General features: G+C 45.5%; 1 protein-coding gene across 5 annotated transcripts in view; it reads left to right on the top strand.

The window, feature by feature from the left end:
- The window catches only part of TCP11L2 (t-complex 11 like 2), a 53,660-nt gene that overhangs the window by 17,822 nt on the left and 11,377 nt on the right, over window positions 1-24,461 (top strand). For all 5 annotated transcript variants that reach the window (XM_036760884.1, XM_036760885.1, XM_036760887.1 and 2 more), the window contains 4 exons: window positions 3,331-3,466; window positions 4,688-4,808; window positions 9,646-9,866; window positions 13,208-13,344. In XM_036760884.1, coding sequence (XP_036616779.1) covers window positions 3,331-3,466; window positions 4,688-4,808; window positions 9,646-9,866; window positions 13,208-13,344 — 615 coding nt within the window. The remainder of the gene's footprint in view (window positions 1-3,330; window positions 3,467-4,687; window positions 4,809-9,645; window positions 9,867-13,207; window positions 13,345-24,461) is intronic.

Consider the following 24,461-nt stretch of genomic DNA (forward strand, 5'->3'; position numbering starts at 1 on the left):
CTTCCTTTTTTAACCCTAACCCTTTTTTGTAGAGGTAGGGTCTCTGGGTATGGAATATTGCATATACTGCTGGACAGGGCTAGTGTACTGGTTGATTTTTTTCCTCTTTTTAAAATTTGTTCTAAGGCCAGCTTTCTTGGTAGAGGGTGAAAGGTATATTTGCAAATGAAGGGGATATAGAAACAAAAGATACTGATCTTTTTTTTCCTTGGGGACTGGATTGGAAGTGCAGTGGCTACTTACAAGCTTGACCCCTTTGCTGATTGGCATGGGATCTTTGGCCTGCTCCATTGCCAGCCCTGGTTGCCCCTCCTTAGGCAGCCTGGTGCCCCGCCTCGATCACAGCAACTCACCAAATTGGTTTGAAACTAAGTTTGAATCAGCTTAACCCACTGTGGCTCAGAACTCTTGAGCTCAAGAGATCCACCTAACACGGCCTCCCCAGTAACAAGACCAGAGGCATGTGCCACCACACCTGGCAATACATTTTCTGAAATTATACATTTAGAATAAAATGCCAGAAACAGAGCCAGTTCTGTGACTGATTGCATTGCGAAATATTTTACTACGCTCTGTTCTCCCCAGCAGGGGCTTCCCTGTGGCCCCTCTAACACAGAATCATCCTATAGTTTGCTATTTTTAAAATGTGTAATGTTTATAGTTTTACTAAGATTAGCCTTTTATCTTGGTGGCAGAGTAATTTCCCAGCATGTCCCCTCCCACTGAGCCATTCTTTTAACAGAAAAACAAAGCAATTGCCTCTCAAAGCATATGCTACCTTCTGACCAATAGCTACCCCCACCCCCTCCCACTTCCCTTTATAGAGAGTCCAGTGAGAAATGGAGTACATTATTATTTCATCAGAGTGTTGCCCATGTTTAAGGGTTTTAAGTGCACAGCACATAGTAGGTCTTTAATGAATGGTTTTTGCCAGTCAAGAAACATTTATTGAATACCTACTATGTGTCAACTACTGTGCTAAGCCCCGGGGATAAAATATAAGTAAAAAATAAGACAGTCTGTGCCCTCAAGGAGCTTTTACCTAACAGAAGATGACAAACAAAAGGAAGCTGAACAGGTGAATGCACTAGAGGTGAGTGAGAAGAGGGCAGAGGTCCCCTACTGGGAGTATGATAGAGAAGTCCAAAAGCCCCGTGGCTGGTGGAAAATGGGGAGGAGACTCTGCTGAGCCCAAGACCCTACCCTCTGGCCAGAGGGGCTGGTCAGCGGGACAGGAGGGACTGAGAAAATGGGAGGACCAAGCAGCCTCAGTCTTGCAGAATAATGAGATTTCTCAGTCATGAGTTTCCTGGGGAAGGAAGATAAAGGAGAGAGCCAGAGAAGTCCCAGATCGGTGGAGCCCTCGGGAATTAAGGACTGTCAGGTGGTTCCCATTGTCCCATGGTTGACTGATGAACAGTGGTAATAATTTATATTATTAGTAATAATTAGCTTGGCTAATTATTATTAATGTTACAAATAATCATATTATTAGCATAATTTATACTATTAGTATTGGAAATAACATCACTAATAATTATCAATAATAAGTATTATTTGGATCATAACTTAGTATTATGTGTAATAAGTATTACTAATAATTAGTATGAACAATAAGTATGCATGATAAATTAGATTATCAGCAATTATCAATATTAGAAATAATGACTCTTACTGATAATTATACAGTTGGTGATAGTTTATATTATTACCTCCGTTGTGTAAATCGGGGCTGGCCAACCTTAGGTGTCTATTGAAACAATAGACAATATATTTTGATTTGCCATTTTAGGGAGAGCTCTGCCGTAGCTCGGCTTTCTTTACTAAAGCATTTATGGAAATTTCTAGGTGGGCCGCATAAATCGCACTGCGGGCCTTTTGGACAGCCCCGGTGTAAATGATTCTCCTGCTTTTTCTTTATTTTGCTTCCCATCAGCTCCGTTCTCCATTGTATGTGGGTACCTACTTCATTACCAATTTTTCCCCAAACTTTTTTTAGTGCATCTAAAGTAATAAAAATTCTAAATGAATAAAAAAATCTAGTTTTATCACTTCCAAGCTCAGTGAGTAAGAAATATAAAAGAAGCAACATGGTACATAGTGAGTAATATTCTCCCCTTTAGATGTGAATCCCCAGCACTTAATATTGTGTTTGGCACATAATAGTTACTTAATATGGGCAGCTAGGTGGTACGGTGGATAGAGTGCTGGACTTGGAGTCAGGAAGACCTGAGTTCAAATCTTGCCTTTGATATTTCCTAGTGTGTGACCCTGGGAAAGTCACTTAATCTCGTTTGCCTCAGTTTCCTCATCTGTAAAATGACTTGGAGAAGAAAATGCCAGTCCACTCTAGTATCTTTGCCAAGAAGACTCCAAAGGGGGTCACGAAGAGTTGAACATGGCTGAAACAACTGAACAACAATAACAAAGTACTTAATAAAGGACTTTACATTCATTCATGCATTCATTCATTCATGGCTAGCCTTGGAATCAAGAGGACTTGGTTAAATCTTCCCTCTGACACTTACTAGTCAAGTGCCTCCCTCAGTTATCTTGTAGCCTCTGTGTATATACTTTGTATCTATTTGTTGTATACATGTTTCTTTTTCTCCAGTAAGAATATTAGCCTCCGAAAGAGAATTGTTTCCTCTTTGTCTTTGTAGCCCTGGTCCCCACCCAGTACATTCATAAATTCTCATGGTTTGATTGATTGACTCAGCCTCTGAACTGCACTGGTACAGGGAATTTCCACACTAGAAGTTCCCTACACTGATGCGAACACAAGTTTGGGCCAAATAAGAGAGATCAATCATTCAATTATCATTTCATTAAGTAATTACTATGACCCAGGCACTGGGCTGAGCCCTGGGGATACAAAGTAAGACCAAAAAAAAAAATCCCTGTCCTCAAGGAACTTAACATTCAGATGAAAGACAGAGAAATAGAGGACAGAGTATTATATGAAGTTCAAGGTGTGGACAGAGTCCTAGACCTGGAGTCAGGAAGACCTGAGTTCAAATGTGACCTCATTTAGTAGCTGCGTGACCCTGGGCAACTCACTTAACCTCTGTTTGCCTCAGTCTCCTCCACTATAAAACAGGGATCATAATAGTACCCATCTCCTGGGGTTGTTATGAGGCTCAAATGAAGTAATATTTGTGAAGCTCTTAGCACGTGTTAAGTGCCTAATACATGCTTGTTCTTATTTTAAAGAAGAAAGATTTTGATCAGAATATAAGCGGTATCAGAATGTGGGAGGGTCGTCAGGTGTGAGGCCACTGCTCTCCAGAAGTGAGGCTCTGAGTCACCCTGGACTTTTCTCCCCTTTAGCTACAAGCCCGCCCAGAGTGGTGACGTTTGATGAAGTGATGGCTGCCGCGAGGAATATCTCCAACATGACGCTTGCTCATGAGATTGCTGTGAATGAGAACTTTCACGTCAGTCAGGGAGCCCTGCCTGAGAATAGGTGAGTGGATGCGCATCTGTGTCAGGGGCGAGTCACAGCCTAGGCCTTGAGTCCGAAGTTGGGCCCTGGATAACTGAATTCACTTCTGTGGTCATCCAGAATCCTCTCCCCCTCGGGGGACGTTTGATCCCGTGGGAGGATGAGCTGCTTGCCTGCTTAGGCCAGTGGCCAGACATTTTGGTCTGGGCAAGATGGGCTGCAGAGATTGGGCACTGGGTTCAGTTCTGGGTGCCAGACTTTATTGAGAGGCAGTGGGGTGTGGTGAATAGGTTACTGGACCATGAGTCTGGAAGCCCTGGGGACAAATCCTGCCACAGACACTGCTATTAACTGTGACCCTAGGGGAAATCCCTTCTCTGCTTCACATCCCTCCTTTGTGAAATGAGAAGGTTGGGCCCCATGGCCTCTTGGTTCCCCTCCAGCCCCAAGAAGAATACCCACGGCAGCCATTTCTATTACTTTGATGTCTACAAAGTGCTGGGTACATGTTATCTCACTGGAGCCCTTCAACAACTTTAGGAAGCTGTTTTAACAAGTACTGTGAGCCCCGTATTACAGGTGGGAAATCTATGACCAGAAAGAATCCTGGTTCTAGAGCTGGGAAGGGTCTCAGCAATCACCTAGTCCAACCCCCACATTGTACAAAGAAGGAGACTGACCAAGGGAAGGTAAGCGATTTGCCCAGGGTTATTCAAGGAGTATGTGTCAGTTGGGATTGGAACTCAGATCTTTGTGGCTCCCCAAAGCCTCCATGGCAAGGAGTAGTAGCTTACAATATCTGAAGAAGGCATTATATCTTCAGACACAGTGGGGGTTATAGGGAAAATTCTTTGGGGAGATGAATTTTCATCCCTCCTGGCACTGATAATTATTTTATCTTTTTTACCCCTTGTTAAGATTGTGAGGCGTGGCAAGGGAGCAGAACTTGATGAGTGTTCTGTTTGATAGCCTATAGACTCTAGGCGTAGAACCAAGCCCCCAAGCACCTGCCTCGCCCTGCTGTGAGGGCAGGGCTGAAGCTGCCCACCTCCGGCAGCTGCTGCCTCCCCACAGAAAAGCTTGGATTGGGGACCAGGCTGACTCAAACAGGTGCTGGCGCCTCTGAGCTGAGCTTGGCAAGCGAATGGGCATCCTCAGGGACCAGTCTTAGGCTTGGAATTCTGGCCTCTGGGAAAGGCTGCTTTAGCTGATTTTCACACGGTGATCAATTCTACCTCACAGCCTGGCAGGTCGAGTGAAACATATCGTTCACCAGGCTTTCTGGGACCACCTGGAGGCGGAACTCAGTGAAGATCCTCCTGAGTATGAACACGCCATCAAGCTTTTTGAGGAAATAAGAGAGGCAAGTTGATGGCACTCCGTGCCCCGTGATCAGCTCTCTCCCTCTCTCCTCCTCTCCTCCCTCCCTCTCTCTTTTCTCACTCTCTTTCCCTCCATTCTTCTCTCTCTCTCTCTTTCCCTTCCTTTCTCACTTTATTTTTCCCTCCCTTCCTTTCTCTCCTCTTTCCCTCCTTCTCCCTCTTCTCCCTTTTCTCTCTTTCCCTCCCTTCCTCTCTTTCCTTTCTCTCTCCTCTCCATGTGTCTGTCTCTTTCCCTCTTCTTTCTTTTTCCCTCCCTTCCTCTCTCTTTTCCATTCTTTTCCTTTCTCTCTCTCTATCTTTCTCTATGTCTCTTTCTCCCCTTTTCCCTCTTTCTTTCCCTTGCTCTCTCTTTTCCTCTCCTTTCCCCTTCTCTCCATCCTTCTCTTTCCTTCTCCCTCATCTTCTCTCCCTCTCTCTTTTTCTCTCCCTTCCCTTCTCTCTCTGTGTCTTTCCCTCTATTCCTCTTTCTTTCTCTCCCTTACTCTCTCTTTTCCCCTCCTTCTCTCTCTCTCTCTCTCTCTCTCTCTCTCTCTCTCTCTCTCTTTCTCCCCCCCTCTCCCTCCCTCCCTCCTTTCTTCTCTTTCTCTCTCTCCTTTCCTCTTTCTCTCCCTTCTTCTCATTATCTCTAAAAACACTTTGCCTTCTTTCATTTTTGAAACTAACCAGTTGGGTTAAGAGTCAGAGGATTTGAACTCCATCTCTGCCATTTACTGCTTGTGTGTCCTTGAACAAGTCTCTTCCCCTCCTTGGGTCTCAGTTTCCCTTTCTGTAAAATGAAGGGGTTGGACTAATTGGCCTCTAAGTTCCCTCCCAGCCCTGGATCTGAGAGCTGAAGTCACTTCCCGTCCCTGGGCCTCAATTTCCTCAACTATAAAATAGAAAAGGTGGAGCTGGCACTTCTGAGGTCCCTTTCAGCTCTAAGACTGTCGTGCGCTCATCAAAGACTTTGTTTTTGCTCCACATGGCAAAACTAGAGAGGGGATGTTGCTGTTTTTCATTTCTTCTCTGTCTGTCACCACCTGTCCTTTTCTCCATTCTGTCCCTACCTAGAGGTACCAGAAGCTTAACTTATATATAGTGCTTTAGTGTTTCCCAGTCTGTAAGTCACAGACCCCTGGAGAGCCACACATTTATGGCAAAGACCTATCAAATCCACTTGGCACCTTGCAACATCATCCATCCATCCACCTATCCATCCATCCATTCACCTATCTATCCATCCATCCATCCATCCATTCATCTATCTATCTTATCATCCATCCATCCATTTATCTGTTCATCCATCTATCAATCCATCCATCCATTCTAGGCCATCCCTTGACTCACTTCTTAAAGAGGCCTATTCACTGAATGGCCATTACCTCACTCTAAGTGAGAACATAAAAAGGCCTGAGCCTAAAAGGGCCAGGGTCTCCCTTCGCATCCTGGGTCATCTCCAGTCATCCTGGTGATTATCTGATCACTGGACCCAGATGGTTCTGGAAGAGAAAGTGAGGCTGGTGACCTTGCACAGCCCTCCCTCACTCAAATCAACGTCAACTGCAAGTCATGTCCTCATCTCCCTGATGTCTCTTCAAGAACAAAGGACAAACACCATCCATCCATCCATCCATCCATCCGTCCGTCCACTCAACACATATGCAATAAGTGACTACTATGTGCCTGTCAGTCTCTGTGCTAGTTGCAGGGAATAGAAATTTTAAAAAAGCAGCTTCTGCCTCTCAAGGAGCTTACTTTTATTAGGGGAGAAAATATGCCTCCCCCACCCCGCCACTGACCCCAAAAGCAGAGACAAAGTAGAGAGAAGGAGAGGCAAAGTGTCATTTTGATCTTTACTTAGCAAATGTACCTTTTGACTTTTTGTTGCATTCCTCTGTTTTGCTTTGGAGTGGGGAGGAGCCTGGCCCTCTGAATTGATTAGTGTGAACAGTTCTTTCCACTCATGGGTAACTCCTGTGTAACTTCCCATCTTCCAGGGGCCCTGGGAGGTTCCAAGCCTTGGAGGCTGTCCTGCAGGCATGCCCATTGGCAGAAAACTCCAGAGCTGGGAGGGGCCCCAGAGGCCATCTAGTCTGACTGGCCCTGCCCTCAAAGAGGAGGGAGAAACTTCCATTTGGTAGGGCCTCAGACTCCAAACAAGCACTGCTTGGAACCAAGACTTTTTGACCCCATGACCAGCCCTCTCTCTTCTCTGCACTGTGCTGTCTCCTATACTTTGAACTAGCCAACAAGCATTTATTCAGCGCCCACCATGTGTCCTGCACTGTGCCAAGAGCTGGGGATATAAAGAAAGGCAAGACCAGAAATCAGTTCTTGCCCTCAAGGGGCTTACCTTCGAATGGGGGTGGATACATACAAGATGCATGGCAATAGGTGTCAGTAAGGCGGCTCTTTAGGTCTCAAAGGAAGGAAAATGAGAGAAGGACAAAGTCAGTGCCAGCTGCAGAATCTGTGTCTTCTTTGCAGATCCCTCAGATGTGGCTTGTTGATCTGACTGCTACATGAATTATCCCGTTTTCTGTCATAGCTTTAGAGCTGAAAGGGGCCATCTAAACCAACCCCCCTATTTACAGATGGAGGAAATTAAGGCTCAGGGTGGTGTCATTGACTTGCCCATGATCACACAGCTGGGAAATGCCTGGGCTGTTGTGAGAGGCAGTGTGATGTGGTGGGTAGAGATAGAGCCATAGGTCCAGGAGCACCAGGTTCAGTCCTGCCTCAGACACATACTGACTGTGTCACCTTGGACAAGTCGCTTCCTTTCAATGAACTATCAGTTTCCTCTTCTGAACAGTTGGAGACAATAATTACCCTTTCTTCCCAGGATTTTAGTCAATCTACAGAAATGACAGAAATAAAGTTATGTAGAAATGCCACTTATAATCCCTATTTTACCTGTGAAGTGACTTTTCCAAGGACACACAGGTAGTAAATGCCAGAGCCAAGGCATTGACCAGGTCTTGTGACCCAAGGTCTGTGCTGTAACCACTGAACAACACTACCTTAGAAAACTGCCTCAGTGGAAGAGCACAGGCCTGGCCTATCTGGTGTTCTCAGGACACCATGCCCTACAACCTGCCCTTCTGCTTCTGCCAGCTTATCTGCAAAGGTTTTGAAATGGTGCCAGGAACTCTGGGCGATCTGAGCCCTGCTGCTTTTAGGCTTGCTATATTGGGAATTTGCTGCAGGGAAAGCAATTTAGTTCAGGAGAGAGAGGGGGAAGGGAAGAAGGATAAGAAGAGAAAGAAGGGAAGAGGTCTAGGAAGAGGGAGAGGAAGAAGGGAAGAGGAAAAGGAAGAGAAGAAAAGGACTAAGGAAGGGAAGAGGGAAGAGAGCTAGGGAGAGGAAGAGGGAAAAGGGGAAGGAAGAGGAAGGAGAGGGAGAGGAAGAGGAAGAGGAAGAGGGAGAGGAAGAAGGGAAGAGGAAAAGGAAGAGGAGAAAAGGGCTAAGGAAGGGAAGAGGGAAGAGAGCTAGGGAGAGGAAGAGGGAAGAAGGATAAAGAGAGGAAGAAGAGGAGAGGGAAAGGAAGAAGAGAAAAGTGCTAAGGAGAGGAAGAGGGAAAAGGAAAAGGAAGAGAGGTAGAGATAGGAATAGGGAGAAAGAGATAAGAAGAAGGAAGAGTGATAGGGACAGGAAGAAGAGAAAAAGACTAGGTAGAGGAAAAGGGAAGAGGGCTAGGGAGAGGAAGAAGGAAAGTGGGATCAGGACAGCGCATTCTTTTGGAAGCTTTGATCCCCAAGGCCGTCTATCCTGTTCCATAACTACCTCCATCCAGGTTGCTTACACCTGGAGTGAGCTGGCTCCCATGGGTACAGAGCTTTTTATTTTTTTCCCTTGGTATGAACCTGTGATTTCACTGGCATAGAGAATTCACAGTAAGGAAGCCCCTACATACAATGCAGATCGACCCCATCTTTGCAGGTTAGTGTGAGGTAGTGAGTTGCCTGTGGACACAGAGGTAATGAGTAACTTGCCCCCTGGCTCATAGATTGTTCCATAGTTTCAGAGCTCCCCAACTGATAGGGACCTCTGAGGTTATCCCATACAACTTTCTTTTACAAGTGAGTCCCAGAGAGATTAAATGACCATAGAATTTAAGTGAACTGGGATCTAGAGCTGGAAGTCCTCAGAGGCCAACTAGTCCAACCATCTAATTTCACAAATGGGGACACTGAGGCCCAGGGTGGTTAAGTTACTTGCCCTGGGTCACAGGTGATAAATGGGAGAACAGGATGTGAACCTTTTTCTTCAGTTGCCAAATCCACCATTCTTTCTACCTCTCTAGCTCATACAGATGGTATCCAGATGGCAGTCAGTCAGCAAACATTTATTAGGCATGCACTGTGGGCTAGGCACTGTACTAGGTGGGGGAAGAATGAAGCAATCTCCCCTGTCAAGGAGCAGACATTCAATCCTGACTCCGAGGGCGGGTCCGTCCACCAGGCCACACTGCCTCTGGTGTTTATTGTTTAATTTTTTTTTAAATTCTCAACTTGACTAATACTAGCAAATTGAGTATTTCTACGTGGAAAGAGTTATGGTTATTATGCAAACAACAAAAGAACAATGTACGTGAAACCACAAATTTCCATTATATGCTGGTTTTTAAAAGTAGGATGTAATAACTCTTTCAGCATGTTAGTTACAAGGCTATCCCATTTGTCTCTCTCTGAGCTTCCTTCTGTTCCATGTACTTTTCTTCCTAATGCATCATTTTCATTGTTTTCTTTAATTTAGGGAAAACCACCCACCCCTCAACCAGCCCTCAAATTCTCTTACCTGGGGTTTTTTCTTGCCTTTCTCTTCCCTCCCCCACAGACTCTTCTCTCTTTTCTGACTCCTGGTGGAAACCGACTCCGGACCCAGATCAGTGAAGTTCTGGATACCGACCTCATCCGGCAGCAGGCTGAGCACAGCGCCGTGGACATCCAGGGACTGGCCAGCTACGTCATCAGTACCATGGGCAAGATGTGTGCTCCTGTCCGGGATGATGACATCAAGGAACTCAAAGTCACTGGCAATATTGTGGAGCTGTTGAGGTTGGTGTTGGGAGAGATTCTATTCTGCAGTCTAGCAAGCATTTACTGACCGCTTACTGCGTGCTGGGTCTCCATTAAAGCAGCCCTTCCGTCTCCTCTAGAGCACTAGAGAATTGTCCCTGACCTCTAGAAGTGGACATTCTTCCCTTCAGCTTGGGTGGAGTGCTTTCTCTCCAGCAAAGATTGTTGTTGTTGGACTCTTCGTGATCCCAAATGGGCTTTTCTTGGCAAAGGTACTGGAGTGATTTGCCATTTCCTTCTCCAGCAAACATTACCCTGTATTTATTTTGTATGAGCCCTTTTATGGGTATGCTGGCTCTTCTAATAGACTGTAAGCCCCTTGAGGGCAGGAGGATCAGAAATTTTGAAAAGGAAGTCCTGCTCTAACTACTCCATCATTCTCATTTCTCTGATGAGAAAACTGAGGCCCAAAGAGGACCAATGACTTATCATAAGATTGTAAATTTAGAGCTGGAAGGGAATTAGTCCATTTCATAGAAGAGGAAAGTGAGTCCCAGTGTGGGGTTAAGTGACTTGTCTGAAGTCATACAGACTGTATGAGAGGTGAAATTTCAACTGAGGTCCTCTGACTCCCAAGGTAGGGCTCTTTTCACTGAACTATTCCCTTTTTGTCTTGGTATTCAGTGTCTAGGATAGTGCTGGGTACACAGTAGGTACTAAATGCTTATTGATTGATTTCAAGGGAGGAGGAAGTGGTGGTGGTGGGAAAGCCCCCTAAGAAATCTCTCACCCTAAAATAGAAAGCTCATACCACAGGTTCCCATTCTCCCCTACCCCAATACGAAGAATCATTTAGTGCAAGGGCTAGAAGAGACATAGCCCAACCTCAGAGGAGTCAATGGAGCCCCAAAGAGGAGAAGTGATGTCCAAAGGCCACCCAGTAGACACATCCATGGCCCACAGCTTGGGCGAGGTCTTCTGACCCCAAGTCTACATCTTGGCCCACTAGTGAGGACTGTTTGTTAAGCTCTTTGAGATCTGAGTTTCAGAATGGTCGATCCAAGGAATACACAGTATTTCACATTGGTAACGCATGGCCCTTTTCTCCTCCTATTTCAGCATAAATGGAAGAGAATGGAAGCAGTGTGCTGAGGGACTAGTTAGGCCCTTGCTGATATCTGGTGGAAAGTCTTTTTAAAAAAAAGTTTTCTTTATTTTTTTTTAAACCATCCTAATGGGCTGCCTATGGATGAGAATTACCCAGGGTGGGTCTGCAAGGCTGGACTTCAGTCTGTATCATCAGAGGCACTTATTTATCAGGCGCTTATTATTTGTCGGGCACTGGTATGAAGCAGTGGGAATTCAAAGAAAGGCCAGAAAAAAGTGTCCCTGCCCTCAAGGTGCTTACATTGTAATGGGAGAAATAACACATAGATAACTAGATACATACAAGATACATGCAGACTAGACAGAAGGTATTCTGGAAGGGGAAAAGACATTAGAATTTACAAGCTCCCACATTTTTTTGGAGTCCACTATCTCCCCTCCCACCACCGCTTGACCACCAAATAAAACCCTCTTTTGTACCATATGGCACAGTTGGGAAGCAGGATGGAGCAATGGCAATGGGAGTCAGGAAGGCCAGAGACACTACTGGGTGATCCTGCCCAAGTCTTTTCACTTCTCTTGGTCTTGTTCTCCTAATCTGTAAAATGGGGGGATTGCCTCTAAGATTTGTTGTAGCTCTAAATACAGGATCTTATGGAAAAAAGAGTTGTCGAACAAATCAATATATGGGGTGTGTATGACAGCATCTAATTGCTTCTCCCCCTTTATTTTTATTTAGTTATTATTTATTTATTTGTTTATGTGGCTTACTTCCTTTCTATCCATCTATGACTTGATGGAATGACTCACTCAGATATTTTATATCTTAAAACATTTCAAAGTATTTTAAAGTATATAATACTTATATTTATAGTTAATATACTTAATACTTATATTTTGTACTTAAAATTATCAGCATAAGTATTTTATACTTAAGTGTAAAATATAAATATTAAGTACAAAATATAAGTATGATAAATGATAAAATTATCAGCATAAGTATTTTATACTTAAGTGTAAAATATAAATATTAAGTACAAAATATAAGTATGATAAATGATAAAATTATCAGCATAAGTATTTTATACTTAAGTGTAAAATATAAATATTATCATTGATATACTTTTATATCTTATGCTTAAGTAAAAAATACTTTTATACTTAACATACTCAATGCCTATATCTTATATTTAAGTATTTTGTATATAAAATGCTTTTAAATACCTAATACTAAAGTATATATAATATAAAAATATTTTATACGTAAGTATAAAATACTTAAAATAGTATTTAATAATAAAGCACTCATTATTAGTAAAAATTAATTTTAAATAAGTAAGATAGTATTTAATAATACTTTAAAATACCACATAGCCTATTGTAATATAGTGCCATAGAATTCTTTGAAGAATTACTTCATTTTACTGGGCCATGAGATTTTGTGGGATTTGTTGGGGGGAGGAGGAGAGATGGCATATATATATGTTTTAAACATTGTTTTCTTTTTCTTTTAAAAACAGTTTATTGATATCTTTTGTTTTTATGTCAGTTTCATTTCCAAACACATCCTTCCCTTCTCCTCAACCTAGAGTACCATTCATATAATGGCAAATAGAAAAGAAAAAAAGATGGCTGTTCAGTAAACCAAATCATCTGCCACATCTGACGGTATCGTCAGTGTTCCACATCCATGGTCCACTTTGGCAAAGAAGAGGAGGACATTTCCTTCTTTCTTCATCAAGGCCAAGTTTGATCATTATAGTTACCCAGCACTCAGTTTTTCTTGTTTTATTGCTCTCCCCTGCCCCCCATTTAAATTATTGTAGTGGTCATGTCTCTTATTTTCCTGGATCTTTTTCTTTCTCCCTCCCTCCCTCCCCCCCTCTCTCTTTCTTTCTTTCTTTCTTTCTTTCTTTCTTTCTTTCTTTCTTTCTTTCTTTCTTTCTTTCTTCTTCTTCTTCTTCTTCTTCTTCTTCTTCTTCTTCTTCTTCTTCTTCTTCTTCTTCTTCTTCTTCTTCTTCTTCTTCTACTTCATCCTCTCTCTCTTTCTTTCCTCCTCCCTCCCTCTCCCTCTCCCTCTCTCCTTTTCCCTCCCCCTTCTTCTCTCTCTCTCCATATATACACACACATATATGTAGGTATATATGTATATACATACATATACATCCCACATACATCTCCATCAGCCCATGCAATTTCTCAGCATAGGCTTTGGTTTTTGCTTTCTCTCTTACCCCTCCCTCTCTAACTCATCCTCATTCTGATTTTTACAGACAAATCTTCCACGTGCTGGACCTCATGAAGCTCGACATGGTCAATTTCACCATCAAGAGCCTCCGCCCCCACCTTCAGCGCCAGTTGGTGGATTACGAAAGGACGAAATTCCAGGAAATCTTAGAAGAGACGCCCAGTAAGTCCAATGCAGGGCACCGCCTCTTAAATCAGAGGAGTTAGCCGTATTCCTTTAGTTGCCTCAGGAGTGCATGCCCCTGAAGGATTTTGTTGTCTCTGACTTCGATTTTGTGTGTCCATCTCTAAGTTTGTCAGTGTCTCCACTGAGCTTGCCATCTGTCTTTGTCTCTTCTTTGTCTCTGGAGCTCTCTTTCTCTCTTTGTCTCTGTATAGATCTCTCTGTGTGGCTTTCTCTCTCTATGTATGTGTCTCTGCCACTGTGAACATGTTTCTCTTTCTTTCTGTGTGTTTGTATGTGTCCCTTTCTGTCTCTTTTTTACTGTCTCTGTCTCTGTGGCACTCTGTATTTTTCTCTGTCCCTTGCATGTGTGTGTCTCTTTGTGTCTCTCATCTCTCTCTGTCTTTCTCTGTGTTTCTGTCTCTGTCTCTGTCTGTCTCCGTCTCTTTGGGGCAAACATTTTTCTGTCTCCAGAATCTGAATCATTCTCTTGATAACCTTTTGCTTCACTCACTTAAGACTTGGCCAAACATGTTTGTGTTCAAAATTCAGCTACAGGCCCTATCTATGTAGTGCTGTGCTGAGAGTTCTGTGTTTGGAGTGGGAAGGCCTGGGTTTGGATCCCGATTATGTGACCTTGGGCCAGTCATTTATCCCCTTCAGTTTCCTTGGCAAAATGTGGACGATGATGCCTTCATGACCCGCCTCCCAAGGCTGTCGTGAGGACCAAAGGAGACCACAGGATGCTAGGGCCCACCCTTGTCTGCAGGCACCTTGCTAAGCTTGGGAGTCAGAAGGATAGAAAGGAAAAACAGGCCCTGTCCTCAAGGAGCTTCCATTCTGTTAGGGGCCTAAAACTTAACAACAGATAAGTATATATGCTATAATTTGAGGGCTTTCCTTCTGTCTTTGCGTTCTGTGGGGAATGTGACTGGCACTGTTATTGCTGGGTCAGTGGCCACGAGGTTTAGTGACTTTTCCAGTAAAAGTAAAAGATAACCAGGTACAGCAGAAATTTCAGAAGACCCAGGTTCAAATGCCACCTCTATTATTTCCTACTTGGATGATCTTGATGAGTCACTAAAGTTCTCTTGAGTACAGTTTTCTCATCTTGGAAAGAGGGAATTATCCTAGATGGGATCCTCTGAGGCCACTCTAGTTCTGGGTCTGTGGTCCCCAGAACAACCATCATTTTTGAGTTTGGTACGACACAAGGCTGGGAGGGATCGCTAATATATTATCTGACAGCACCAACCTTGGAAAAGTTGTCAACAGTCTAAAACAAAGGTGATCCGATGTAATGGGGATGCAGTGGACCAAGGTTGAACAGCTCAATGGAAGGGGGCCAGGTCAAGGAAAGCTGGCTTAGGGGCAACTAGGTGGCACAGTGAGTAGAGCACCAGCCCTGGAGTCAGGAGGACCTGAGTTCAAATATAGCCTCAGACACTTGACACATGTACTAGCTGTGTGACCTTGGGCAAGTCAGTTAATCCCAATTGCCCTGCCTTCCCCCCTGCAAAAAAAAAAAAAAAAAAAAAGGGAAGCTGGCTTAGCAGCCATTCGAGAGATAAGAGACTTAAGGTGTCAATGGATGGCAAATACACCACTAGTCCACAGTATAACGTGGTCGACAGAAGGACTCATGTCATGGTAGTCCCCAGTATGAAAAGCCAAGCATCTGGGACAAGGGAGCTAAACCCCCTCCCCTCCCTGTCAGGCCCTCACCTAGAATATTTGGTTCAGTTCTCTTAAGAAAGGAATGGGGAAATGGAAGCAGAGCCTGTGGCCTGTCGCTAGGATAGGGAACAGGAGGGCGTCACGGGGCGTGAAGACAGGGCAGAAGGACCTGGGGATGTTGACCTGCAGAGAGTAGATTCCTAATTGAGGAAATCCAACTCCCCCTTTCTGCTGGTCAGGTCTTAGGGAGAATGGAAATGTACCTAGAGTGTGGGCAAGCATCAGCATGCTCTCTGTCCAGGAGCTTCCTTACAGAGTGCAGAGGACCCAGAGCGGGTCATATCTGTCAGGGGTGGAGCTGCTCAGTGCCAGTTTTCTTTTTCTTTTCCTTTTTTTTTGTGGATTTTTTTTCACTTTAGAAAAATGGAAAAGCAGGCCAAGCTGCTTAGTTTCTGAGAAGAATAAGCTTCTTCTCAAAGCCACCTCTTAATGCCCTGAGCAACCGTTGTCTCTTCCACAGTCGTGTGTACCTCAGTCAAGGCGGAAATAAATAGCCAGGTGTGCTTTTACTCCATTCCCACCAAGACAAAATGTATTTTCCTAAGGAATTAAGAGTTCCCTTTGTTTAAGTCTGGAAGGCGCTGGAACTGAACCCCAGAAGTCTGCTTGATGGAAACCATTGGTTCGTGGGGATTCTTAACTTTATTTCCATAGAACTGATTTTCTTTGTAATTCTACTTTATTTCCTTAAAAACATTCTTCTGAGAAGGAGTCTGCGTGATTAGCTTGCATTTATATGGCTTAAGGTTTTCAAAATGCTTTACACTTGTGCAGCAGAGAGCTCTGGGCCTGGAGTCAGGAGGACTCTTCTTCCTGAGTTCAAATCCAGCCTCAGACACTTATTAGTTGGGTGACCCTGGGCAAGTCACTTAATCATGTTTGCTTCAGTTTCCTCATCTGTAAAATGAGCTGGGGAAGGAAATAGCAAACCACTCCAATATCTTTGCCAAGAGAACCCCAAATGGGGTCATGGAGAGTCAGACCCGACTGAACAACAACAATAATGTAACTTACATTTATTATCTCATTTGAGCCACACAATCGTCCTTTGAGGTGGCTGCCATACTGTCCCCATTTTACAGATGAAGGAACTGAGGCAGAGAAAGTCTTCTTCAATAGGCTGCCAAGGGGCATGATATCACCAGGCTTCCAGCTGCAGGGCTGTAGGGGAACTCAGAGTTTGGAATCATAGAAATGGGGCCCAGATTCAGGCCGTGCCACTTACTTACTCCTTGTGTGGTTGGGCAGGTGACATTCTTTCTGGGTTTAGCTTGGTTTCCAAAGCAAAGTGTCTATAAAATAACAAGTTTAGAGTAGATGGGCCTCTAAGTTCTCTTCCTGGTCTGAATCTGTGACCATGGGATCCTTGTCCAACCCCCTCATTTTACACAGAAGGAAACTGAGGCCCAGAAAGGGAAAATTCCTTGCCCTGGGTCACACAGATAGGGAAGAGCAGAGCAGGAATGTCAGACCACAAGCATTAGGATGCTCACAAGCAGGCTGGGCTCGAGGAAGGGCTGGCAGGGTCTGATCTGCTGAGAGGAAAGGAAGACTTTTATTTGGCTCAAGGATTTTGTTTCCTCTGCCTATGGTCACAGCTGTGGGCCTGGAAGAGAGTTCAGAGGTCATTGGCTCTAAGCCCGGCATTTGACAGATTAAGAAATTGAGGCCAATCACCCAAAGAAGCAACACCCCCCAACTTCAAATCCCTCATTCTTCTTCCTTGTCCTCTTTTAGTGAAAACAAGGGCAGACAGCCTGGGAAGGTGGGTCTTTCTTTATAACATGTAGCAACAAGGTGTTAGATCCCACACCATGTGAGAAGAACAATTAGCAGGAATTGGAAATGGGCTTCCAGTCTTTGATCAGTCCATGAGCTCATCTGTACCTGCGCAGTCACTCCCTTTACCTGTACAGGTTGGGACTCATCCATACCTTGTCCATTCAGTTCATTTAGACAAGCATTTCTTAAGCACGAAGTGCCAGGTACTACTGTACTAAGGCACTGAAGATTCAAATACAAAAGTGAAAATAGCCAGTCAGCAAACATTTCTTAAGCACCTACTATGTGCCAGACACTGTACTAAGGTACTGAGGATTCAAATGCGAAAAGGAAAATAGCCAGTCAGCCAATGTTTCTTAAGCGCCTACTATGTGCCGGGTCCTATGCTAAGTGCTGGGGACACAAAAATGAAGAAGAAAGACAGTCCCTGCCCTCAGAGAGTTTACAGTCTAATGGGGGAAGATAGCCCATAGGAGGAAGCTGAAAAGGGGGGATGGAAAGGGAAAGAAAGGCACCGGGCTGGGGCATGATGGAGTCCAGTGCAAAGAAGGGTAGCCTGGTGGGAAATGAAAAGTTGGCCGAACTCATGATCCTGCTTTAAACGGAGTCTCTGGGAGGAATTCTTTGCTGGAGGCTGCCCTCCGGCTTTCCAATCAGAGGAGCAGAGGGTACGGTGACTTCTGAGTACCAGGGCTGATGACATCCTGAAGGACGATGAGTTTTCCGGGGGCGTGATAGAGGATGAAGAGAGGGCTTGGCTGGGTCGTCTGGTCCAACCTCCCCATCTTACAGATGAGGTAACTGAGGCCCGGGAGGGCCTATCCTTGATGTCTCATTGACTTAAAGTATTGTTTTTTAAAAACGTGGTCTGGATCTGTGAATTCATCAACCTAGGGAAATCCCAGGGAGGAAGCCCTCTACCAGGGCATCAGCATCTGGTCTGCAGCTGGTCGTATTAGAGACTTTGTTCGGGCCACTGAGTCCCTTGCCCAGAATGACCCAGCCTATGGTAGGTCAGAGGTAGCGCTTAAAGCGATCTCTGATGACCCTGACCACTTCCCACCCTCCTATCAGCTCTTCCTGACTCTGAACCCAGTTCTTGCTCCGTTTGGCCTTGGGCAAAACACGACTTCCTGGGCCTCAGTTTCTTCATTTGTAGAATGAGATTGGACTTGCAGGTCTATGATGTCCCTTCCAGCTTGAGGGAACTGCCAGGCTAAACTAGGTAAATGCCCCAAGCCGGAGGGCTTTTACTCAAATCCCATCATGGCCACTTTACTGCCTGGAGAACCTTTCTAGGTTCTTTCTAGGCCTCAGTTTACTCCTCTGAAAAAAAAAAAAGACATCAAGAAGTTCCTTCCAGCTTGAAATCTGCCGCATTCCTGAAAAGCTCCCAGACAAAAGGTCCTGTTCTCCTTCGCAGCGTTACTGGAGGGAGGAGCAGAGGAGGTTGTTTGTACATGAAATTCCCATGACTTTCTTCACTCTGCACCGTATAAAATGCATGCCTTGTTGCTCCTTCACAATGTAGCTATTTACATCTGCAGCTACTGTACATCTGTATACTTTGGACCAGATGGCTTCTCAGGTCCCTTCCAACTTGGGGAAAGTCTCTAACCTTAACCTGAAAGGCAGACCCTGAGCTACTGCAGGGCTTGGGGAGGAAGGTCCCAACAATGAGCCCCTCCTCTAGCTGGAGAAACCCCAGTGGCGGCGCCAGGATGGGGTCTCTCAGAGACTCCCGAATCCCACCCCCCCAGCTTCAGTCGCTCCCCAAAGGGAAGCAGACTCTGCTGGACTGGCTGGATTTCCTTTTGTCCTGTGCATCATGGGTATTATTGTTCATGGGAGAGATCGAAAGAAACTTTCTCTGTAATTTGTCGGCTGTTGCTTTATCTTGGCTGTGTGATTGCAGATCCAGGGGCATCTCCGGGAGCTATTTCAGTGTGGGCCCCCTTTATTTCAATCTTTTTTGTATCTCTCCAAACAAAAACTAGCAAGAGGACAGAAAAGTTGGGTTAACTGTGATGGGAACAAAGAACCGTGACATTCCAAGGGTGGGGCTGGGCACAGGAATTCAACTGGACTCAGGGTTGGCAGAGATGGATCGCTCACAAGCTAAGGGGAGGGCTCTCTGCCTTTTTGGCTAGCGTTCTCAGGGGAGAGACAAGGGGAGAGGGAGGGGGAGGGGGAGACAGAAGGGGAGAAAGAGAAAGAGGAGAGGGAGGGGGAGAGGGGGAAGGGAAAGAGACAGAGACAGAGAGAAAGGAGAGGGACAGAGGGACTGGGAGAGGAAGAAAGGGGGGGGGAGAGAGAGAGAGAAGGAGGGAGGGAGGGAGGGGGAGGGAGAGAGAAGGAAGGAGGAGAGGGGGAGAGGGAAAAAAGGGAGAGGGAGGAGGGGGAGATAGAAGAGAGAGAAACAGGAGAGAAAGGAGGGAGGGAGGGAGGAGGGAGAGAGAGAACTGAGTGTGTGTGTATGTGTGTGTTTTAATAAGCAATTACCTAGCAGTTGACACCATACAAATACCAGGAGCAGCCTGATTTTTTTTTTTCGTAAGAAATTCTAGAAGTTAAGGCCCAGGGTTAGTGAATTCCCCTTAGAGGAAAATAACATTGGTAGCAGTACTCTTCCATTTCTGGACCTTTTTTTTTTTATTTATTATTGATCCATCAGGAACTAAGCATTTATTGACTGGCCCAGCCTGTGCTAGGCACCCCTAGGGACAATACAAAGACAAGTACAAGGCAGTCTCTGTCCTCAAGGAACTTGACTTCTCCCTGAGTTCAGAGGATCATGGGCTTAGAAACGGACCCGACCCGCAGGCAGTCACCAAACATGTGCTAATCCCTGATCGTGTTGTGCCTGGCATTGTCATGAACACCGGCACTAATGGCGCCATCTCAGTCCTCCAGGAACTTCGGTTGAGCTGGAAGGGACCTTTAACCAGCCTCCCAGCTGGTGTTAATGCTGTGTTCCAGGCATTGTGTTAGAAAGGGGTGATTCAAAGGTAGAAATGATCCAAGTCCTTCCCCTGACATTTCTGGAGTGCTTTTGTGGTCTTTGAGCCTCCCCTGAAGGTAGGTGCTACTGGCATTGTCTTCATTTTACAGATGAGAAAATGTTATTGTTGTTCTTGTTTCAGTCATGACTGACCTTTCGTGATCCCGTTTGGGGTTTTCTTGGCAGAGATCCTGGAGGGGTCTGCCATTTCCTTCTCCGGTTCATTTTACAGGTGGGGAAACTGAGGCAAACGGGGTTAAGTGCAGGGCCACACGGCTAGTAAGTGTCCGAGGCCAGATGTGAACTCAGGAAGCTGAGTCTTCCTGACTCCTGGCCCAACACTCTATCCACCTAGATGAGAAAATACCAAGAAGTCACCCAACTGGCTTTTGAACTCTCATCTCCTGACTTCAAGCCCTCTCTCCGTTGTCAGAATGCCTTCTTAGGTTTTGAATCCTGATCCTTTCACTACTCGGTGCCCCCGAGTTGTGCTAGGGATGAGTATATAAACACGAAAACCATCCCATGCCGTCGTAATTAAATACAAAGTATATACAAAGTTACAAGGGGATGCGGAGGCACTCACTGGTAGTTCTAATCACTTAGTTGGGGTGGAAAGAGGCTTTTAAGCAATGCCAGCTGTGAGGAGGTAGGAAGGCGCTGGGCTGCATTGGGAGGTTTTTTAGTCCTGTGTGACTGTGGACTAGTCATTTTCCCTCAGCTGCTTCATCTGTAAAATGAGCAGGTTGGCTCTGGTACCGTGGGTGAGGAAGGATGTTGAGAAGCAATCAGTGAGCAAAGAGGCTGACTAAGCACTTACTCTGTGCCAGGCGCTGTGCTTGAGGGCTGGGGATGCACATCCTGGAAGGGATATCGGTAGGCCCTACCTGGTGGGACCCGGTGGGAGGGGATGGATGCCTGTTCAACTAGCAGTCGGTGGAAATGAAAGTAATTGTAATCATGATTCAAGTGAAATGGGACAGTGGTCAAGTACTGAAGCAAGGTTTGGCCTTGAACAGGCTAGGAGGTTTGAGTGTTCTGGGCTCTGAGGGCAGTCTGTCAGCCTGGGGGTGGGCCTAGCCCCCTTCCCCCTCCCCTTCCTTCTTTCCTCCCCTCCTTCCCCTCTCCCTCCCCTCTCCTCCGTCTCTTGTCTCCTCTCCCTTCCCCCTCCTCCCTCCCTTTCCCCCTCCTCCCTGGGGTTTGCCAGAACTTCAGAACCACTGCTAGACAAGACTCATCTTATCCAGAGCCCTAGGAATAAGTATGGTTGACTATGCCTCTCCTGCAAGGACTCTAGTTTTTTTTTTTTTTTGAGGAAAAAGAAGCATGGGTAGAGCTTCATTTTTCGGTGGTATTCTCTCTCCTACCCAGCTTCTCCCTCTCACTTACCATATTCAGTCAATCAGCATTTATTAAGCACCTACTGTGTGCTGGTACAGTGCTAAGCCCTGGGAATACAAAGACCAAAGTGAGGTAGTCGCTGCCCTTAGAGAGAGCATTCTTTTTGGGGAAACACGTACATGTGTAGGTGAATGCAAAGTATATAAAAGGAAGGGGCCTTACGTCCGGAAAAGCTGACACACCCTTCTTCACCCCACCCTACAACTGCTAAATATAGAAGAAATGTAAGTTATTTTCATGTTGCTTAGTTGTTGGTTTTTTTTTTTTGGTTGGGCCAATAGCAGATCTTTCCCTTTCCTCTTCTTCCCTACTTCCTCTTCCTTCTTTTCTCCTTTCTTCCCTTGCCTTCCTCCTCCCTCTCTCTTTCCCCCTCCCTCTCTCCTTCCCCCTCCCTCTCTCCTTCCTTCCCTTTTCTCCTCCTTTCTCCTTCTTTCTCTTTCCTCCCCTCCCCCTCTCCTCTCCCCCATCCTCTCTACCTCCTCTTTCTCCTCTCCCCCTTCCCTCTTTCCCTCCCCTCTCCCCTTCCCCTCTTTCCTCACCCCCTTTCCTTTCCACCTTCTCTCTTTCCTCTCCCTTCTCCCTGCCCCCCTTTTTGCTTTCATTGTGTTGTCTTACCTCAGATTGTCAACTCCTTGAGGACAGGGACGGTGTTTCTTTTTCATATTTGTATCTATACTCAGTGCTTGGCACACTGGCACATAGTTGGCTTTTTTATTATTTTATTTATTTTCTTATATGTTTTCTGATTGACTCTGTCCTTTCTCCCTCTCTTCTCCCTTTGCCTCCTCTCCTCCTCCTCCCTCTCCTCCCCTTTCTCTCTCCCTCTGTCCTTTCTCCTTTCCACCTCCCTTCTCTTTCCCATTGGGAGCTGCTCTCTCCTTGCTGAGTTTTTCTCCCAAGATGCTCTATAAGTAAACTTTTTTTTTTAGGGGAAAAAGGTATCTTTGAGTAAAGATAAAATGAAAATGTACAAATGCCACTGGGTTTGGAGAGATTATATTTCAAATGTTAGAACCAGGGAAATGGAGAATGATGCGCAATTTTCAATAGTAAATATTAAATAGTAAATAAAAACAAATGACAGAATTCAGAGGAGCCTTTTCTCCAGACTTGCCTGCATCCTGACCTCTTACACTTAGGAGCTGCAGCATCATGCTCCATACCAGGTGTCAGGATCTCTTGAGAACTGCACTCTCTCTCTAGTGCCCTTAAAACATGAAGTAAGACATTTTTCAAGGGAAACCTTTGGAGCCCAGCCACGCACACTGGCACAGGCCTCTGGGCCCCGGAGACATTGGATGGTGCTAAAAACTCTCAGCTCTGAAAGTAAAATTGTCCAGCATGGTTCAGACCATTGTTCTTTGGGCTATGGATGACCAGACCTAGGTGACCCATGGCATGGGGGGAGCACAGGGGGTAGAGTGTTAGGAAGCTCTGGGTTAAAATCCCACCTTGGACAAGCTGGAGGATCCTGGGACAGTCACTTAACCGCTGACTTTGTAAGTGACACGTCGGTGTACGTGGTTTTATTATTTCTTGATGTCTCATCGAGGCATTAGCTCCCAGTCTGACGATTCTCATTCTTAAGGAGCTGTTTTCTTCAGTGATGTTTTGTGCCTCTTTTTGCCGAGCTGTTAATTCTCTTTTCAAAATTTCCTTGCATCGCTTTCCTTTCCCAATTTTTCCTTCACTTCCCTTCTTTGATTTTTAAAGCAGCTGCTGGATTCAGTCCCTGTAGTCTGCTGGAAAGTTCTGCGGGTTCAGAGCGAACTCTTGGCTTTCCACTGGCCTAGGTCTGTTGTCATCATATGGCTTCAGGCCTGAGCCTGAAGGTCAGAACCAAATTCCCACTCTGCTCTTGGGCTCGGCGCTCCGCAGTGGTGGTCTGGAACTTGCTCCTTGATCCATACACAGCTCAGGTCCCTCTCACTCTCAGCTGCTTCTCCTCACCCTGGAATGGTGACCCAAGACTGGGTAATGGGTGACTGAGATGCCGGCTGGCTCTTGTTTCTGCTCCCAGGGCGAGTACATGGATTCCCTGGGATCTCTTTCTGCTCTGGTGTTCTTAGCCCCCTTACTGTCCTGGGGCCTTGGGATGCTTCCAGCTACCTCCTCTGCCACTGGACCATACGTCTGGTCAGTCCCTGCCCCAGTCCTCAGGCCTTTCTGTTTGTTTTCCTAAGCTGTCCTAGGCTGGAAAAATGATTCACTGTGGCCTTTTCTTGGCTTTCCCCATTAAAAGCCAGCATGGCACATTTTCTAGGTAGTTGTGGAAGAGGTTTGCTGATTGAGTTAGGCAAAAATGCTTCCTCTCACTCTGCCATCTTGACTCTGCCCCCTCTTAGCATACTATACTTGGGAAGAGCTGGTGCAGATTTGACCAGGCCAGTTTCTGTAGGCCAAGACATTCTTTGGCTCCTTTTGGCAGAGCAGAATTGCATTGTGGGATCACCAGATCATCAAATTAAGAGCTGGAAGGGGCCCCTCATTTTATAATGGAGAAAACAGAGAAGGGAAGTGATTTTCCCCAGGTCACACAGCTGCAGTAGAGCAGATGGGGTTGGAAACCAGGTGCTCAGACTAGGAAACTCTGTGCTCTTTCCGCCGCACCCTGCCCCAATTCTGGTGTCAGCTTTCTCCCTCTTTATTTATAGTGTTTGTCCCTTTTCTGGTCATACACAGCAAATCCCTGCCACGGAACAATCCTCCACCAGACAGTCTCCGGTGCTCATTTACAGAGGCTTATGTGCTGCTCTTATCAGTTACAATGAATGGAAAATATTTCTGCACCTCCTTAGAGTTGGGCTGTGTTTGGCAAATACTAATTTTAGGAAGGGTACAGCGTGTGATGAGGAAGCCGTGGTGCTTCCCTTCATGCTTGGTCATGGGCTCCCGTCGGCCTTTGAGCCGAGTATCCGCTTTGGCCAAGTGTGTATTGGAGCTTTATCAGGAAGGAGCTCAGGGAAAGATGCCATTGGCAGGACAGTGGATTGGGAGCCAGAGGACCTGGGTTTGAATCCTGCCACCGCTACTTCCTGTCCATTTGACCTTGGGTCACTTGACCTCATCTGTAAAATGAAGGGGTTGGGTGAGATAGCCCCCTGACTCTAAATCTGTGTTCTTATGATCAAAAACTAAACTCTTCTCTGTCCTATAATGAAATACAACAACACTTTGTTATATGCCTTCAATAGCT

The sequence above is a fragment of the Trichosurus vulpecula genome, chromosome 5 (assembly GCF_011100635.1).
Source record: "Trichosurus vulpecula isolate mTriVul1 chromosome 5, mTriVul1.pri, whole genome shotgun sequence".
NCBI lineage: Eukaryota > Metazoa > Chordata > Mammalia > Diprotodontia > Phalangeridae > Trichosurus > Trichosurus vulpecula.